This window comes from Dromiciops gliroides, chromosome 1, assembly GCF_019393635.1.
Source record: "Dromiciops gliroides isolate mDroGli1 chromosome 1, mDroGli1.pri, whole genome shotgun sequence".
Taxonomy (NCBI): domain Eukaryota; kingdom Metazoa; phylum Chordata; class Mammalia; order Microbiotheria; family Microbiotheriidae; genus Dromiciops; species Dromiciops gliroides.
This window is the reverse complement of record NC_057861.1, coordinates 521,108,497-521,125,806: the sequence shown is the minus strand read 5'-3', so window position 1 is coordinate 521,125,806 and position 17,310 is coordinate 521,108,497. Positions and strand designations below refer to the sequence as shown.

Here is a 17,310-nt window from a genome sequence, read left to right as displayed (position 1 = left end):
ATGGGGAAACTGAAGCACATGGAGGTTAAATGATGTGCCTAAGGGGCATAGAGAGAATGTGTCCTGGGACACTTAGTACATTGGAACCTGGGTCCATTGTCTGAGGGTTGCTTTTCCCACAGTACAGTGCTGCTCTAAGAAAGCTGAATGAAGTGGATTCTGCAGCTGGAAATACTTTTATGCATACACACAGAGAAACAGAAACAGAAACAGATACATATACACCTACACACACAACGCACACAACACACACAACACACACACACACAGAATTTATGAAGGGAAAAAACATGGGATAACAGCTTGGAAAGAACTCAGTGGTGGTTTGTATCTTCTCCATTAGAATGTAAGCTCCTTGAGGGCAGGGACTATCTTTGATTTTTCTTTGTATCCTCTGGCACTTGGCTCAGTGCTTCACACATTGTAAGTACTTAAAAATGTTTATTGATTTGATTCCCTAAGTGACCATAGGTAAAACACTTTACTAGAGTCATCAGCCCCTGTGTTTTCCCAACTATCTAATGGAACTTAGACTCCCAGTTAATTACCTGCTGGACCTCAGAAATTAATTTGAAGATAGGCCAACCATCTCATTCCAGTACCAGAACCAGCTCTGAGCTCCATCACCCCTCTATTTCCACCCTTAGCAAAAGTTAATACCATGCACCGAAAAGAACTGGCATCATCACAGCATAGCCATGAGTATAATTTATACTATGGAATGGGACTATGAGATTTAAAGGGTGACAACAATGGGATCCAGAGGTGTAATCATAGAATGAGAGATCTGGATGGCAGTAGACACTGGATTTACAATGAGATGGAAACTGGGCTGACACCCAAGGATGAATGATTGCATTGAGGTTATGACAAGTCCCAGAAAGAAGAATATGGCTTCCTGGAATCCATGAAAACAAGTCATACAGCATCATTTCAGCAAATATACCTTGATTAATCATGACATGAGCCTTACATTTCAATAAGTATTGTGTGGTTTGTACCTTATGGTACTTAAGAGCTGCTTAGCCAAAGAGCTGATGAAAAACTGTGGAGTACAGGTCTGATACTGACTGAGAAACATTTTCCTGAAGCTATAGCTACAGGCTTAATTTAAGGCCAATTTGACACTAATTATGAGGCATTTCTTGCTTATCTGTTGCTCATTATTGCAAATGTGCTTTTTGGCATGAAAAGTAGTTTCTGTTTCAAATTTTATTGAATGAGCAGGGATTTGAATGAATGCATGAGCTGAGTCAATGTTATTTAAAAATGAGTTGTTGGTACTGACTTGAAAATAATGTCACGAAACATTTGAGGGTTGATGTGGAGTGTTGCCTTGCTATTATTAAAAAAAATTTCCTTGAGGTTCTTATTTGAAGAAAATTATAGCATGTTTTAATTTTTTAATCATTAAAGATTTCTTTTACATTCTGTGGTTCAGGATGTCATTTTAACTCAAACCTTAGAGTACCCCATAGAACAATAACTACATTCTTTCCTGAAGGTTGATTTCTATTCAAAGAGGAGAGGCAGAAGGGAGAAGATGACTAGAAGCCAGAACACTTAAATGCTATTCCCAATGTGGTTACTGACCTGTTGTTTTGCATTTGGCAAGCCATTTAATCTTTTGGAATCTAAATTTACCTATATTCTAATTAGGTTAACTATAGCATAGAGAAGAAAATGTTGGGAAAATGTTTTTGATTCTAAATGGAAAACATTTCTCCATACTTTGAGATTCCCCCCCTCCACCTTTTATCTAGTTTTTTTTAAACAATGAAACATGAACCAGTTTCATTTGACATTGAACTAAATGATTTCAAGAAATATTATGTGAAAAGGAACGGGCTATTTAAAAACTAATAAAGATGAACTGTCTTTCCATGTAAGAGAAACATCATAACTCCATTATCTCGGGAAGTTAGGAAAAAATTATGTCTATTTGCCCATGAGAAGTAACAACTGATGCCAACAGAGGGAAGAGAGAACGTCATTTTACCTTTACTGTAGGAAATGGTGACCGGGGAAGGGAGAAATGCATGCAGCTGATACATTTCCAACCTTTAATTATAAGGCTGTGGTGCTGGAGAATATTAAGGGACATCTCTGGAGGTTCACAAAAGGATTAACACTAATCATATCCAAGGGAGCTCAGGATGTTGACTGGTTACTGAGATAAAGCTTTTCTCTTTCTTTTTTCCTTTTATCATTTATTTCCTTTTTTCCTCCTTTTTTGGTGCCAATTTCAATTACAGGGATCACACTTTGTGTGAGCATTATAAAAAGACTTGTCAATTTCTCACCCAGCATCACTATTCAATGGTGTTACAATGGGCTTTGTTTCATTTATATTTGAAAGTCTCTTCAAATGAAGATCGGATCTCAGAATCTATGACTCTACTATTTCTCGCCTCAGTTTACTGACATTAAATAATGATTCACTTTGCTTGCATCTTCAATCAGGGCCGTAATTGCTCTTTCCAATAACTGCACCTGTAATGTCACCTTTCCCCACACATGCTGGGCTGCATTTTACATGTTCTATTTGCAGTCCTAACTGATGTGACTTTGAAACAGTTGTGTAACAGTTCTCATTTCCCCCTTCATATTTGATCTATAGTTCACTTTTTAACTTTCACATCATTCATTTTGTAAACTTGTTGTTATGTATCTGATTTTGTTAGTTTTAAGACTTAGATACATGTTAACTGTTTCACTTCTGTTAGGATTTCTGTGAGAGGGAGCTGTTCACTTCAATTCTTTTGCTTTTTGGAAGACAAGGCAGAGGAGAAAGTAATGGGATTGGGAATCGGGAAGTTGGTTTCTAATTCCCAGTTCTGTGGCTAAGTACAATCATAAATTAGAGATGGGAGGAATCTTAGAGGTCATTTGGTTCAGCTTAATAGATGAGAAAACAGACATTCAGAGGTGAAGTGATTTAGGATCAAAGGTCTAGAGCAGGGAAGGATCTCAGAGGGTATCTAGTCTAACTAACTTTCTGAGGCCCATAGATGAGAAAGGACATTCCCAAGGTCAAACAGTTAGCAAACATCAGCATTTGAACCCAGGTCCTCTGACTCTAGAACCAGTGTTCTTTCCCCTCTGCCATATTAGATAGAGTCACATGTAGCATACGATAGAGCCAAGAATTAAATGCATTTGATTCAAAATGCAGCACATTTTCTATGTTACCATGCTGACTTTGGGCAATAAATTCTCCTACCTGAGTCTCAGTTTCCTTCTCTGTAAAACGAGGAGTCAGAGCTAGATGACCTCTAAGGTCTTTGACAGCTCTAAAATTCTTTTGACTTTTCTCTTTGACTCTGAAAGCAAGGGGGTAGCTAAACTCCTTTTGCTACTATTAGACTGGCTTCCCCTTTCTCAAGAGGCTCAGGAAAATGTTTATGGCTATCAACTTACAATATTTATTTTTAACCTTTAATTTGCCCTCTCAGGTAGCAAGTGCCCTCAAGTTTAATGGGAACAACACTGATAACACAGCAAGCTGCTGTATTTATATGGCTGCTGTGGATGTGAATAATTCAGGGCCTTAAACAAAAAGCCGTTGTTAAGGCACTGTTGACTGCTCAGTCAAATATGTGTGTGTATATATATATATATATATATATATATATATATACACACACACACACACATACATACATACATACACATACATACCCACATACCCACATACATATGCACACACACATTACATACACACATATACATACATATACATCAATATATAGAACACACACACATATATATATACTGAATGAAAAGAAAGCCAGCCAGCCACAAGTATCATCATTAAGTGCCATGATGCTTTTGACCAGGTTCTATTAAAGTCTCATACCTTACAGCCTTCACATGTGATGACTCCGTAGTGTATTCCAGAGGACTTATCGCCACAAATTTTGCATGGTATCACTTCAATTTGTGCTGAAATGGGAAAACAGACATTTTGAGCTCCTGAGGCTCTTTTCTTCTTTCCTTCCCTTTTCTCCCATCCCTTGTTCTTGTCTCACTTCCCTAACCACAGAAAGAATTTGAAAAGACTAGTTTGGCCATGTGCCCTGCCTTCTTCCCAGAGTGGTACTGTTCCACAGTTCTCTTTAATCCCATTCTGACTCTCCCAGGGTTCCTTAGGTCATTCTTAGGCTGAAAAGTATATCCAGGAACTAGATTTTTTTTTCTTAAGTTGATCCTCCCCAGAAATACATTCTTTTTTTTTTTTTTTGGAGGCAATTGGGATTAAGTGGCTTGCCCAGGGTCACACAGCTAGTAAGTGTCAAGTGTCTGAGGCCGGATTTGAACTCAGGTCCTTCTGAATCCAGGGCCGGTGCTCTATCCACTGCGCCACCTAGCTGCCCCCAGAAATACATTCTTAACTCGTGGGTTCCTTTCCTCTTTCTACTTTGAATTCTGATCTCTAATCATTCAATCAATAACCTTTTATTTTTTTATTTTTTATTTTTGGCAGGGCAATAGGGGTTAAGTGACTTGCCCAGGGTCACACAGCTAGTATGTGTCAAGTGTCTGAGGCCGGATTTGAACTCAGGTCCTTCTGAATCCAGGGCCGGTGCTTTATCTACTGCGCCACCTAGCTGCCCCAATAACCTTTTATTAAGTACCTGCTACATGCTAGAAACTGTATTAGGTGCTTGGTTAGACAAATAAAAAAAAGTAAAATAGTCTCTGTTCCCATGGAGCTCATGTTAGAGGGAATACAGGTAGATAAGTCAATATAGGATATATACAAAATAAATATGAAGTAGTTTGGTCAGGGCTGTGGTGTCTCATGTGTGTGAACTGTTCTTGTTCTTAACAAGTTTACCTTTTAATAGAGTAACACAAAATATAAAGGGGAGTTCTAAAGAGACACATCTTTAGGGCCTGGAAAATGATCAGGAAGTAATATGGATGCCTGATTCCAGGAAAGGTAAGGAGGCATCTCACTCCCAGAGACAGAGTTCAAGTGGTTCTGATATAGCACTTATCTGACTGACCCTTGAAGGATACCGAGAGGTAGAGGTGAGGAAGGAACACTTTCTAGGCATGGCATGTTGTTGTTCAGTCATTTCAGTTGTGTTTGACTGTTTGTGACCCCATTTGGGGTTTGCTTGGCAAGGGTACTGGAGTGGTCTGCCATTTCCTTCTTCAGCTGTTTTAATAGATGAGGAACTGAGGCAAACAGGGTGAAGTGACTTGCCCAGAGTCACACAGCTAGTAATCTCTGAGGCCAAATTTGAACTCAAGAAGATGAATCTTCCTGGTTGCAAGCCCAGAGTTCTATTTACTTCATCACCTAGCTGCCCAGGCATGAGATAGAAGCTTCATAAATACTTTAGCCTAAGTAAACACTGGGAGGCAGGAGATAGAATGTGGTATATGTGGAACTGCAAATTAGCTAGTGAGTAATGTATTATGTGACTGGGAAGACAGGCTACAGCCAGATTGTAAAAAAGCTTTAAATGGCAAACAGATGAATTTGCATTTTGTAATACAGGCAATGGGGAATCACTGACACTTCTTGAGCTGGGGAGTTACTAAATGGTCTGAACTGTGCTTTAATAATATCAATTTGGCAGCTGTCTGGAAGGCAGATTAAATAAGGAAGAGATTAAGTGAAGGGAGGCAATTTAGGAAGCTATTGCAATAATCCAGTGAGAAGTGATAGGACTAGAATTGCTCTGGCAATTTCTTTCCTTTTACGCACAACATAGGGAGGCCATGTTTACCCCAAAGAAGACAAAAGTGCCCTGGAACCTGATTGGTCCCACCTTCTCTGAGGCAGCTCTCTAGTCATGCTGCTGTCATATGGAGTCTGTGCTTCTCAGACCTAGTGGGAACCTAAATCCATATGAATTGCCATACCCTGATGACCTATTGACTGGATCCATTTCCAGATGGAGATGAAAAGTGCTACATGCAGAGGAGCTAAGCACCATTGAATCTTTGTTTCAGGTCCTTGCCTTGGTAGGGCAAAGGTGACCTCCTTCTGTAAATGTTTAATGACTCAAGTGCTTCCTTTCATCCCAACATAGAATCTGAACAAAGGTGATAGACCTATGCCCCTGAAAAGCCTGATTGAGGGTGATGACTGTGGAGTGTATAAGTGGAGAGAATGGTATAGGTAAGAGAATTGGCAGAACCAAAGAGGTCTGAAATTCACAAGACTTGACAACTGATCGGATATGAGGGGTGGGTGAGAAAAAAAAGAGTTAAGGATGACTCAAATTCAGTCTCTCCAAAAGTGAACTCACTCCCAAACTCTTCTCCCTTCTGAATTTCCTGAATTTCCTGAACTTACTATTGAAGGCACATTCATCTTCCCCTTCACACAGGCTTGCAACCAAGGTGTCATCCTCAACTCCTCATCCTCTCTTACCCTCCATATCTAATCTGTTGCCAAGTCTTGTTCATTTTATCTTCATAATACATCTTGTACAAACCCCCTTCTCTCCTCTGACACAGCCACCATCCTTGTATGGGCCCTTACCACTTCACACCTGGATTATTGCAACAGATTGCTAGTGGGTTTCCCTGCCCCAAGTCTCTCCCCATTCAGTTCTTCCTCCACTCAGCTGTCAAATTAATTTTCCAAAAGCACAGATCTGACCACATCACTCTCCTATTTAATATACTCCAGTGTTCTCCCTATCATCTTTTTTTTTTTTGCAGGGCAATGGGGGTTAAGTGACTTGCCCAGGGTCACACAGCTAGTAAGTGTTAAGCGTCTGAGGTTGGATTTGAACTCAGGTACTCCTGAATCCAGGGCCGGTGCTTTAACCACTGTGCCATCTAGCTGCCCCCCCCTATCATCTTCAGGATTAAATAGAAAATATTCTATTTGGCATTGAAAACCATTTATAACCTGGTTCCCTTCTACCTCTTCAGTCTTCTTATACCTCATTCCCTGCCATGTACTCTTTGATCCAGTGACACTGGCCTCCTTCCTGTTCTTTGCACAAGACACTCCATCTCTAGATTCTGAGTATTTTTGTTTGTTTGTTTTGGGCAGGGCAATGAGGGTTAAATGACTTGCCCAGGGTTATGCAGCTAGTGTCAAGTGTCTGAGGCCAAATTTGAACTTAGGTCCTCCTGAATGCAGGGCCGGTGCTTTATCCACTGTATCACCTAGCTGCCCCTGATTCTGAGTATTTTTAAAGGCTGCCCCCTATGCCTGGAATACTCTTCATCCTCATTTCTGCCTCCTAGCTTCCCTGATAGTTAAAATCCCACCTTCTACAAGAAGCCTTCCTGATCTCCTTAAATTCCAGTACTTTCCTTCTTTTGATTATCTCCAATTTATACTGTATTTTGATGGTACATAGTTATTTTCATGTCTTCCCCATTAGAACTATGAACTCCTTGACGTCAGGGACTGCCTTTTGCCTTTCTTGTATCCCCGGGACTTAGCACCATGCCTGCCATATAACAGGCACTTAATAAATGCTCATCGACTGACTCCTAGGTTTTGAACATGGGTGGCTGGAAGAATGGTGCTATCCTCAACAGAAATAAGACCATTAGGAAGGGGAAGGTGAGACTAGGAAGTTCACCTTTTTATCCTTTAATGACATTTTAAACAAGATCAGTGAATCATAAATGACTCTTGCACATAGATGCAATTCACATGCTAAGGTATTCATAATCACCTTAACGGCAAGTATTTTTTGAGTGCCTACTAAGTTCTCAGGATGTGAAAGATACAATGAACCATATGACATGCCTTTCTACTCCTAAAGCAATTTAGTCAGGGAAACAAAACCAACAATTCAACACCAAACTATAAGACTGTGTGGCACCAGCTACGTGTTTAGTAAGAGTCCAGTGAAGGGTTAGACAATCAATGTGGGCTAGACAAATCTCAGATGACTTCATGAAGGCGGGAAACTTTGATCTGCACCCTGATGCACATGATGTCATTATAAGATAGGTGAACTACTTTACTGTGGGACTTAGGGGGCAATAGCAAGAGAAACAAGAGAAAGAGGGTTGAATAAATAGAGTAGGGTTAGAAAATGGAGTGCTTTCAAAACCAGGTGAATGACTTTAGACTTGATGGGGCAAGGGGCAAGTTGGGGAGGGATAGGCAATAGGGAGCCAGGAGGAGGGAAGAGGGGAATGATATGTTGGTGGGGTTTTTTTTTTGTTTTGTTTGTTTTTTGGTGAGGTAATTGGGGTTAAGTGACTTGCCTAGGGTCACAAAGCTAGTAATTGTTTTTTGTTTTTGTTTTTTGCTGGGCTATGGGGGTTAAGTGACTTGCCCAGGGTCACACAGCTAGTAAGTGTCAAGTGTCTGAGGCTGGATTTGAACTCAGGTACTGCTGACTCCAGGGCCGGTGCTCTATCCACTGTGCCACCTAGCTGCCCCGGGGAATGATATGTTAACAGTGGTGTTTTAGAAAGATTAGTCGGGGAAGAATATGCAGGGTGAACTAGATAAGGGGAACAATTAGAGACAAAGAGATGATTTTAGAGACTAGCCTAATAATTTAGGTATACTATCATGAGGGCCTGAACTGTGGTGGTATCAGTGAGCATGGAAGGAAAGGAACAAATCTGACAAACATTTTGAAGAAGACCTGAAAAGATTTATTGAAATTACATTTAGGATCTAGAAGAATTTTTTAAAAGGGGGACTATCTATCTCTAGCTTGACTATAGTAAGAATAGTGGTAACTGATATCAGTGATAACTGATAGGGAATATGGATAAGGCAAGTTGAATTTTCTTTGGTGTTTGTAGAGGAGAAATAATGAGTTGGGGTTTGATCTGTTGAGTGCCATGGTGTCTCTTGCTAACTAGAAATATAATTCATTTACAAATGTCCTGTCCTGAAAGAAAAGTATTAATAGCTGATATTTATATGATGTTATTACTCTCTCTTCCCATATTAGAGACAAAGACACAGGGTGGTTATTTTTCCCGTTGGGTATATAGGAAATTAGTGGCAAAGCTGGTATTAGAATCCACTTTTTTTTTACTCTGGTGTGTTCATTTTTTGGGGGGTGGGAGGAGGAAATGGGGGTTAAATGACTTGCCCAGGGTCACACAGCTAGTAACTGTCAAGTGTCTGAGGCTGTATTTGTCATTGTTAAACTATGGCCCATTTCCTATCTCCAAATTTTTTTTTCGGGGGAATTTACCCAATTTTTCTTTTGTCCAAATAGCTAAGAGTATGCTAGATAGATGAAACAGAGATGCTGAATTCTTTTCCCTCTGAACTGACAATGCTTTGGGAGGTGGGACAATAGTTTGCTAAACCTTTAGGAGAGAGGGATGCCTTTACAAATGCCAAGGATTCCAAAATGCCAAAGGAAGGAAACTGGTAGCTTCCCCAAAGGGATTGAGTACATGCACCTCCTACTGATATGAATAATCATTCTATTTTGGTAAGGTCATTTTATCTCCTCTCTTCTCCCCCAGGCGCTAACTATAAATACAACTCATTTACTCCTTACTTGAAATAATAAGAACAATAGCTTACATTTATTTAGTCCTTCAAGGTTTTCAAGGCACTTTACATAGGTTATCTCATTTGATTCTTACAGTGACATTATGAAGTTGATACTTCAAGTATTATCATACCCATTTTAAAGAAGAGGAAACTGAGCTTCGAAGTGGTTAAATGACTAACTCAAGATCACACAACTTTTTATGAGAGGTAGGTTTGGAAATCAGGTCAAGTCTGGCATTCTTTCCCACCAAACACATCACTTAAAGGGTTTCAATTGAGTTTAAGAAGTTTGAGACAATAACCAATTTTTCTCAAACCAGAAACCTATTCATATCAATTAGAAGATAGGGTTTAAATAGGGGTGGATCTCTAATTTGATGCTTTTTTTTGAGGAAACAAACAGATTTCTATGAAAGTCAAGCATAAAGGAATCAAAAGAAAGGATAATTGTTTTAATCATATGGTAGCCTGGACTAGAAGTCAGAAAGTGTAAGTTTGAATTCTGGCTTTGCCACTATAAATACAATAAATTTATTCCTTAGTTGAAATAATAACAATAGCTTACATTTATTTAGTCCTTCAAGGTTTTCAAGGCACTTTCTAGCTGTGTGATCTTGGTCAAGACACAATTTCTCTGTTCCCCAGTTAACTCACCTATAAAATGGGCAGGGACTCTATTGACCATATAGTATTATTGTATGTATATAATACATTTTGTAAACTATGAAGTGTTGTATAAATGTCAATTATCACTATTATTTTAGCTTCTGGTCATGGAAACTATTATGGGAGTACAGTGGAACCCCAAGAAACCTAAAGATCCCAACCCCCCAAGACCAAGGGAAAAGCAGCTGTCTCTCTCACCTCAGGTATGAGGTGTGGCAGGACAGGACCCCAGTTTGTTGATAAGCAACACTAAGGTTTACTAGAGGATATGCAGGATATGGTTGGATGCTCCATATCCTACTGATATCCTGTTATCAAAGATCCCCTCTTGGTGATTGGGCCCCAGTCTTTGCATTTCCCCTTAACTTATAATTCCCTCCCCTTTCTTTGTTTTGTAAAGATACAAAAGACCAGGTCTTCTCTTACTCTATTGGGACAGTCATCAAGGTGATATGTACCTGGGCCATATATCCCTCACTCCTAATAAATCTCTTTTTTATTTTATAAGATTTATGATGAGCTTCTAATTCTTTGGGTGAGTTAGCCCCCTGAACCAGGCCACAAGTCACCCCAAACAGAAACTAGTCCTTGTGGCTATGCTTGGGTTTTTATGATTAGATTGATGACCTTCATGTCTGTCCCTTTATTTTAAAAAAATTACTAAATTCCATTGTCCCCATAAATCTGCAACCTAAAAATTGTGAAGAATGTGCTTACCTGTGCCTTACATAATTGGGCATATATAACCTATGTTTGATTGCTTACAACCTCAGGGAGGGTTGAGGGGAGGAAGGGAAGAATAGAATTTGGAACTCAAAACTTTAGATAAAAAATGTTTACGTATTTTTAAAAACTGTGCTTTCCCCAGAAATACACCTTATATTTTAACACTAGACAGATAGACCTGACTTAAAGAATCTAAGATAAGATGGTAGCCCTAGAAGAGTGTGGCCTGAGTTTCTCCAAACCTGTCTTAATTGGGATGAATTAGCTTACCTAAAGATAGAGAAGCAGAGAGAGAAATAGAGAGACAGAGACAGAGAGAGACAGAGACAGAGAGACAGAGACAGAGGGACAGACACACACACACACACACACGCACAGAGTATGAGAGAGAAAGAGAGAGAGAGAGAGAGAGAGAGAGAGAGAGAGAGAGAGAGAGAGAGAGAGAGAGAGAGAGAGAAACATGGCATTTTCCTGACTAGCCAGGTGGCCTCGGATGGAGTGACTCAGAGGTCAATGACTAGATGGGAAATGGGAGCCTAGAGAAATAACTCCTCTTCCAGGCTGAAGAATTATAGCTATCTACTAAGCAGCATAGAGCATAGTGCTAGGGCCAGCCAGGATCCTGACCTTTTATAGAAACTGAAAAGAGCAGAAATGTTTGCTGGGTAATGGTGGAGTAGGTCCTAGAAAGGCATCAAGTGCAGTGGGAAGACAGTTGGCTCTGGAGTCAGGAAGACCTGGATTTAAATTCTGCCTTTGACACATACAAGTTATGTGATTATGGATAAGCCACTTAACTTCTCAGTACCCTCAAGCAATTCTCTAAGATTTAAGGTTGCAGGGGAGCTCCTTATATATTTCAGTGGGGAAGTTTCCATGCTCTCAATTCCAAATGGTTCCATCCTCTTTCTGGTGCTTGTCTGAGGTTAATTCAAGATGTTCTTATGTTCAACTTTATTGGCTATTAGAATACCACAGGTAGGGGATTTAGTGTCAGCAACACTTAAGATTAACTGGGGAGCTGTTCTTTTAAGTTCTGGGACCAAAGGAAGAGGCTAGGAGAGGGGCGGCCAAGGAAGAAACTAATTTTATCCTGTCCTCTTATCAACAGCAGAATCACACCATATAACACCTGGGAGGATGTAAACTCCTTGAGGGCAGGGACTGTTTCATATTTATCATCATATCTCTAGTGCCTGGCATAGTGCCTTGTACTTAGTAGATGCTTAATAAGTGCTTATTGCTTAATTGTTTGACTGAGACGATATACCATTCAGGAACATTGCTTTGCTTTCATATGGGAAGACTGGCTTCATGGTGACCCAGGACATAATATAAAGTCAGGCCAGTTAAGGACACAGCACTTAGTCATTTCATTTCTTCTCCTTCCTCAGGCTGGTGGAAACCCAGAATTGAGAGGAGAAAAAATAATTTGAGGATAGCTTACAGATCAATTTCCTGCCACTAGCACCGATCCTTTGGTTGATTCATCTCTTGTTCTAATTCCATCCTGAATCCTCTATCTCAGTAGTTCTGTCCATTCTCTACTCTGGCAGTAAAAAAAGGAGGAGGTTGCTTGTGGATGGGCAACTGGCAGTAAGAACTTAGCCCCATCTGGAGGCCAGCACACTTGAAGGGAAGAAGGGGATGACCAGGGAGACAGAATTCAAGAGTTCTTAACCTGGGTTCTGTGACCTCTTTTTAAAAAATCATATTGATAATTGTATTTCACTATATTCCTTTATAATACTACATATTTTATTCAATGTATTTAAAATATTGATCTGAGAAGGGGTCTGTAGACATTATCAGACTGCCAAAGGGGTCTATAACACAAAAAAGGTTAAGACCCCTAGATAGACTAAAATATTTTATTAAATCAGTTCCCACATCTGTTGTCGAAAATATTCTAGATAACAGGAGGTAAGAAGCTGTGAGATACAGTAGGAAGAGCAATGGTTAAGAAGTCACAGGGCCTTGATTCAAATCCTACTTTTGATACTATCTGTGGGACCTTTAATAAGTGACTGAATTTCCCTGGGCCTCAGTTTTCTCATCTGTAAAATGAGGGGGTTGGACCAGATGGTCCCTTCTAGCTCAAGATCTATATTTCTATGATCAGGTAATGCTAAGCAGAGCTTTAGAATTTGGGGTCCATGAACTTGAATTTTTAATATGTTGATAACCATAGAATTGGTTTCCTTCATAATCCTATGTATTCTTTTTATCTATCTGTCTATCTATCCATCCATCCACCCATCCATCTATCTATCTATCTGTTTATTTATTTTTGCAGGGAAATGAAGGTTAAGTGACTTGCCCAGGGTCACACAGCTAGTAAGTGTTAAGTATCTGAGGCCATATTTGAACTCAGGTCCTCCTGAATCCAGGGCCAGTGCTTTATCCACTGCACCACCTACCTGCCCCAATTCTATGTATTTTCAATCATATACTTAAAAAACCCCACATTTTGAGAATGGGTCTCCATAGACTGACAAAAGACTTCATGATACAAAACAAAGCTCAGAACCTTTTTATTAGAGGAATATTTGGGTTGGTTATGATAAGGTTCAAAGCCCCAAAGGGAGTGTGCTTTCTTTCTCACCCTCTGCAGCAGTCATTCACATGACCTCTTCCCCAACTAGGAGGCTTACAGAAATTTTTGCTTCACTCCCCACCAGGGAAGAAGGAGATATCTCACCTATTTGAACCTTTTGTAAATAAACACTCAGTTCCATTTAGTACCCAATTAAGAGGCTTTTTGTGTCTACACAGTAAGCTGAAAGGAAACAGAGGATGCTTGTTCTTGTACCAAAGTATGAAGGGAAAGGACATTATAGATTTCTTCTCACTAAGGCTCAATAGGGTTCATGCACTAAGACCTGGGCCTTCATTGGTTAGTCCTTTCTACTTATCAATTATGTCGGCCTCCATATATTCCCCATGTGTTCTTTTCCTTTTATTCCTTCCCATTATATCTTATTCCCCATACTGATGTCCCCTATTGTGCTCACACGCATTTCTTACCTAGTCTCTGGGCTTAGAAAGAATATACCATTCTCCCAGACTCCAAATTTCTAACAGGCATGGGAGAAGAGGGACCCCGTGCCACCCGAGGGCTTCCCTCCTTCCCCCCTCATCCCCAGTCTGGCATTTCTCTCTAGGTTTGTGGGGCCTCCTACCATGTTTATAGTGATTAACAAACTAATGGAAAATTCCAGGTATTCATTGTACAGTTCCTATTCTTATATAATATTGAGTCAAATTTACTCTTTGCATAAATTACTCCCCCAGAGAGTAACTTATACATGGGGAGAATCTGGTTCAATAAGTTTTTAATTAAAAGATGATCCAACTCTATTAAAGGAAATGAAAATAGAGGTAATTTGCCCCCCAGGGTGTTGGAAGATGTTTTTGAAAGCTACAAAGGTTATCTTATAGAAACAGGATGAGGAGTGATTGAAAATCAAGACATCTGCATGTTTATAATCTTAACTCAACATTCAGCACTGACAAAATGCAAATATTTTCACAGCATTTTGGAAAATAACAGAAATAGTTTAAAAGTCATGATAGTGGGAGGGGTATATTGTAAAAGTCACCCTTCTCTTCCCTTCATCCCCTATTTTCACCAACAACTTTAGAAATAAACATCTGGGCTTGCTTATAGATGAAGATAAAATTAAATCACTAATCCAATTTTTATATTCCCACATAAAAATGAACTCTATGATGAATGATACTTTTTAATATATGCTAGTTTAAATTTAATAAAAAAAATCTTCACAATAGGGTTTAGTCAGGGTTTGATTTCAGAAACCGACTACAATGGGACCATATAGTCAAATGCTGCCCCAAATGCATGTGTTCCACCTAAATGACTTACATCTAAATGATATTAACAAGACTTTCCAGTGGAACAATCCTATGGTGATCCCAGGTCTTGGGAGACTCTTTCTCACAGCAGTAAAATGAATCTCCAAAATACATTGAGTGTATTAGAAGGCACAAGCTGTGATCCTAACTAGAGAGATGGCCTGTTTATCGTTTAGGACTAATTATGTGGGGATCTGCTCATAGTCTCTTCCTTGGTTTGTGTAGTTGTTCATAGAATGCATTTGAAGGCCAGCTTTGTGGAGTTTGAGATGTGATGAGACATGGATTTATGGCTTGCCCATTTTTCATCTTCTCTTTTGATATTTAGTTTGTTCTTTTTTCTCTCACCAACAATTTTTTGCCCCTCCATTTATTTATTTATTTTTGGCAGGGCAATGAGGGTTAAGTGACTTGTCCAGGGTCACACAGCTAGTAAGTGTCAAGTGTCTGAGGCTGGATTTAAACCCAGGTCCTCCTGAATCCAGGGCTGGTGCTTTACCCGCTGTGCCGCCTAGCTGCCCTCACCCCCTCCATTTCTTTCTTTCTTTCTTTCTTTCTTTCTGTCTTTCTTTCTGTCTTTCTTTCTTTCTTTCTTTCTTTGGTTCTTTCTTTCTTTCTTTGTTTTAGTGAGGCAATTGGGGTTAAGTGACTTGCCCAGGGTCACACAGCTAGTAAGTGTTAAGTGTCCGAGACCGGATTTGAACTCAGGTCTTCCTGAATCCTCTATCCACTGTGCCACCTAGCTGCCCCACCCCCTCCATTTCTAACAATTTTTTTAAGGAATACAAATAGTGATGTTTCTTTTTAAAACTTCAAATTCATTAATGCCAAAAGGTATTTCTATGAATATGTCTTTAAAATCTTATAAAAAATGTTGACAGCCTGAATAAACTGGGTGACTTAGTGTAAAGAGAACTGTGTTTAGAATCACAAGTCCAAATCCTCTCTCAGACACTTATTAGCTGTCTGACCTTGGGTAGGTCACTTAACCTCTTGTGCCTTAGTTTCCTCATCCTTATAATGAGTGTTGGACTACATGGCTTCTAAAATCCTTTCTAGCCCTAAATCTCTGAGCCTATAATTTTATACTTATTCATGTTTTTGTTGTAGTGGCATTTGCAATTTCAAATTGCCAAAGTTGGAAATAACATAGATAAATGACCAGCATTAGGGGCATAGTAAAATAAATTGTTTCAATGGTTTATTATATTTGATTAAAGTCAAACAGTATGAATGATAAAAAAGAAACCTGAAAGGTCTTTAGGAATTAATGCAAAGCCAAAACAAAGCAAAATAAAAACTAGATGAATGAATTATGCTCAAATAAAAAACAAGTGAATCAGAATGAATAGATAAAAATGGGGGCTTAGAGAGAATGAATGATAAAGCAAAATTTTACATATGTATATAGTCAATATATATTTCTTTGAAATTCATTAGTGTAAATGTCAATAGTCACTAAGCAACTTTAGTTGTTTGTATTGATGTTGAATGCTAAATTTCAAATTGGTTTTCTAGTATGGACTTTTAATTTCTTTGGCAGTGGAGCTGAAGGAGAGGAAATCCCCTCTACTTATGCAAATTAGTTATTGTTCTGCAATATTTAGTTTTGGGGAGTGGTGATGGGGTGTGGCACTGCTTAGACTCACATGGCCAGTATATGTCAATGAAAGGATTTGAATTGATCTTTTCCTGTCTCTGAGCTAAGCTCTCTATCCATCATAATGCTGATCCTCTAATAAAACATTCCCATTTCTGTGCCTTTGCTCTGGCTGTCTCTCATACCTAGAACACACCGTTCCTCACCTCTGCTTCTTGGAATCTTTGGTTTTCTTTGAGGCTTGGTTCGGAACTACTAAGCTTTTCTAGATTTCCCCATCAGCTAGTGCTCTCCCTTCGAACAATTATCATGTATTCCTCATTCTACAGTCTTCCTTTATTTATACATGTGTGTGTTGTCTCCCCATTTAGAATGTCAACTCCTTGAGGGCAGGCACTGTTTCACTCCTGTCTTTGTATCTTTGCTGAAAACCGTGCCTGGCATCTGGTGCTTAATACATACTTGTTCTCTTTGGAGACATCTTCTCTGCGGCAAAGTCTCACAGAATTGCTGAAGTTTAGAGTTGAGAGGTTTTTTTTTTTTTGATGAGCAATGAGGATTAAGTGATTTGTCCAGCGTCACACAGCTAGTAAGTGTCAAGTGTCTGAGGTCAGATTTTGAACTCAAGTCCTCCTGAATCCAGGGCCAGTGCTTTATCCACTGTGCCACTTAGCTGCCCCTAGAGTTGAGATTTTAAAGATCAAGAATTCACCCCTAGGGGCGGCTAGGTGACGAAGTGGATAGAGCACCAGCCCTGGAGTCAGGAGTACCTGAGTTCAAATCTGGCCTCAGACACTTAACACTTACTAGCTGTGTGACCCTGGGCAAGTCACTTAACCCCAATTGCCTCACTAAAAAAAAATCAAAAACCAAAACCAAACAAACAAACCCCACATATTGTAATCTTCTAAGCCCCCAGTACCTTTCAGACAAAATTCTTTTTGGGGCAGCTAGGTGGCTCAGTGGATAAAGC

General features: G+C 39.5%; 1 protein-coding gene across 1 annotated transcript in view; it reads right to left on the bottom strand.

The window, feature by feature from the left end:
- RORB (RAR related orphan receptor B) overlaps nucleotides 1-17,310 on the bottom strand; it is a 272,313-nt gene that overhangs the window by 64,484 nt on the left and 190,519 nt on the right. Inside the window, exon 2 of the mRNA XM_043973634.1 lies at nucleotides 3,860-3,945. Coding sequence (XP_043829569.1) covers nucleotides 3,860-3,945 — 86 coding nt within the window. The remainder of the gene's footprint in view (nucleotides 1-3,859; nucleotides 3,946-17,310) is intronic.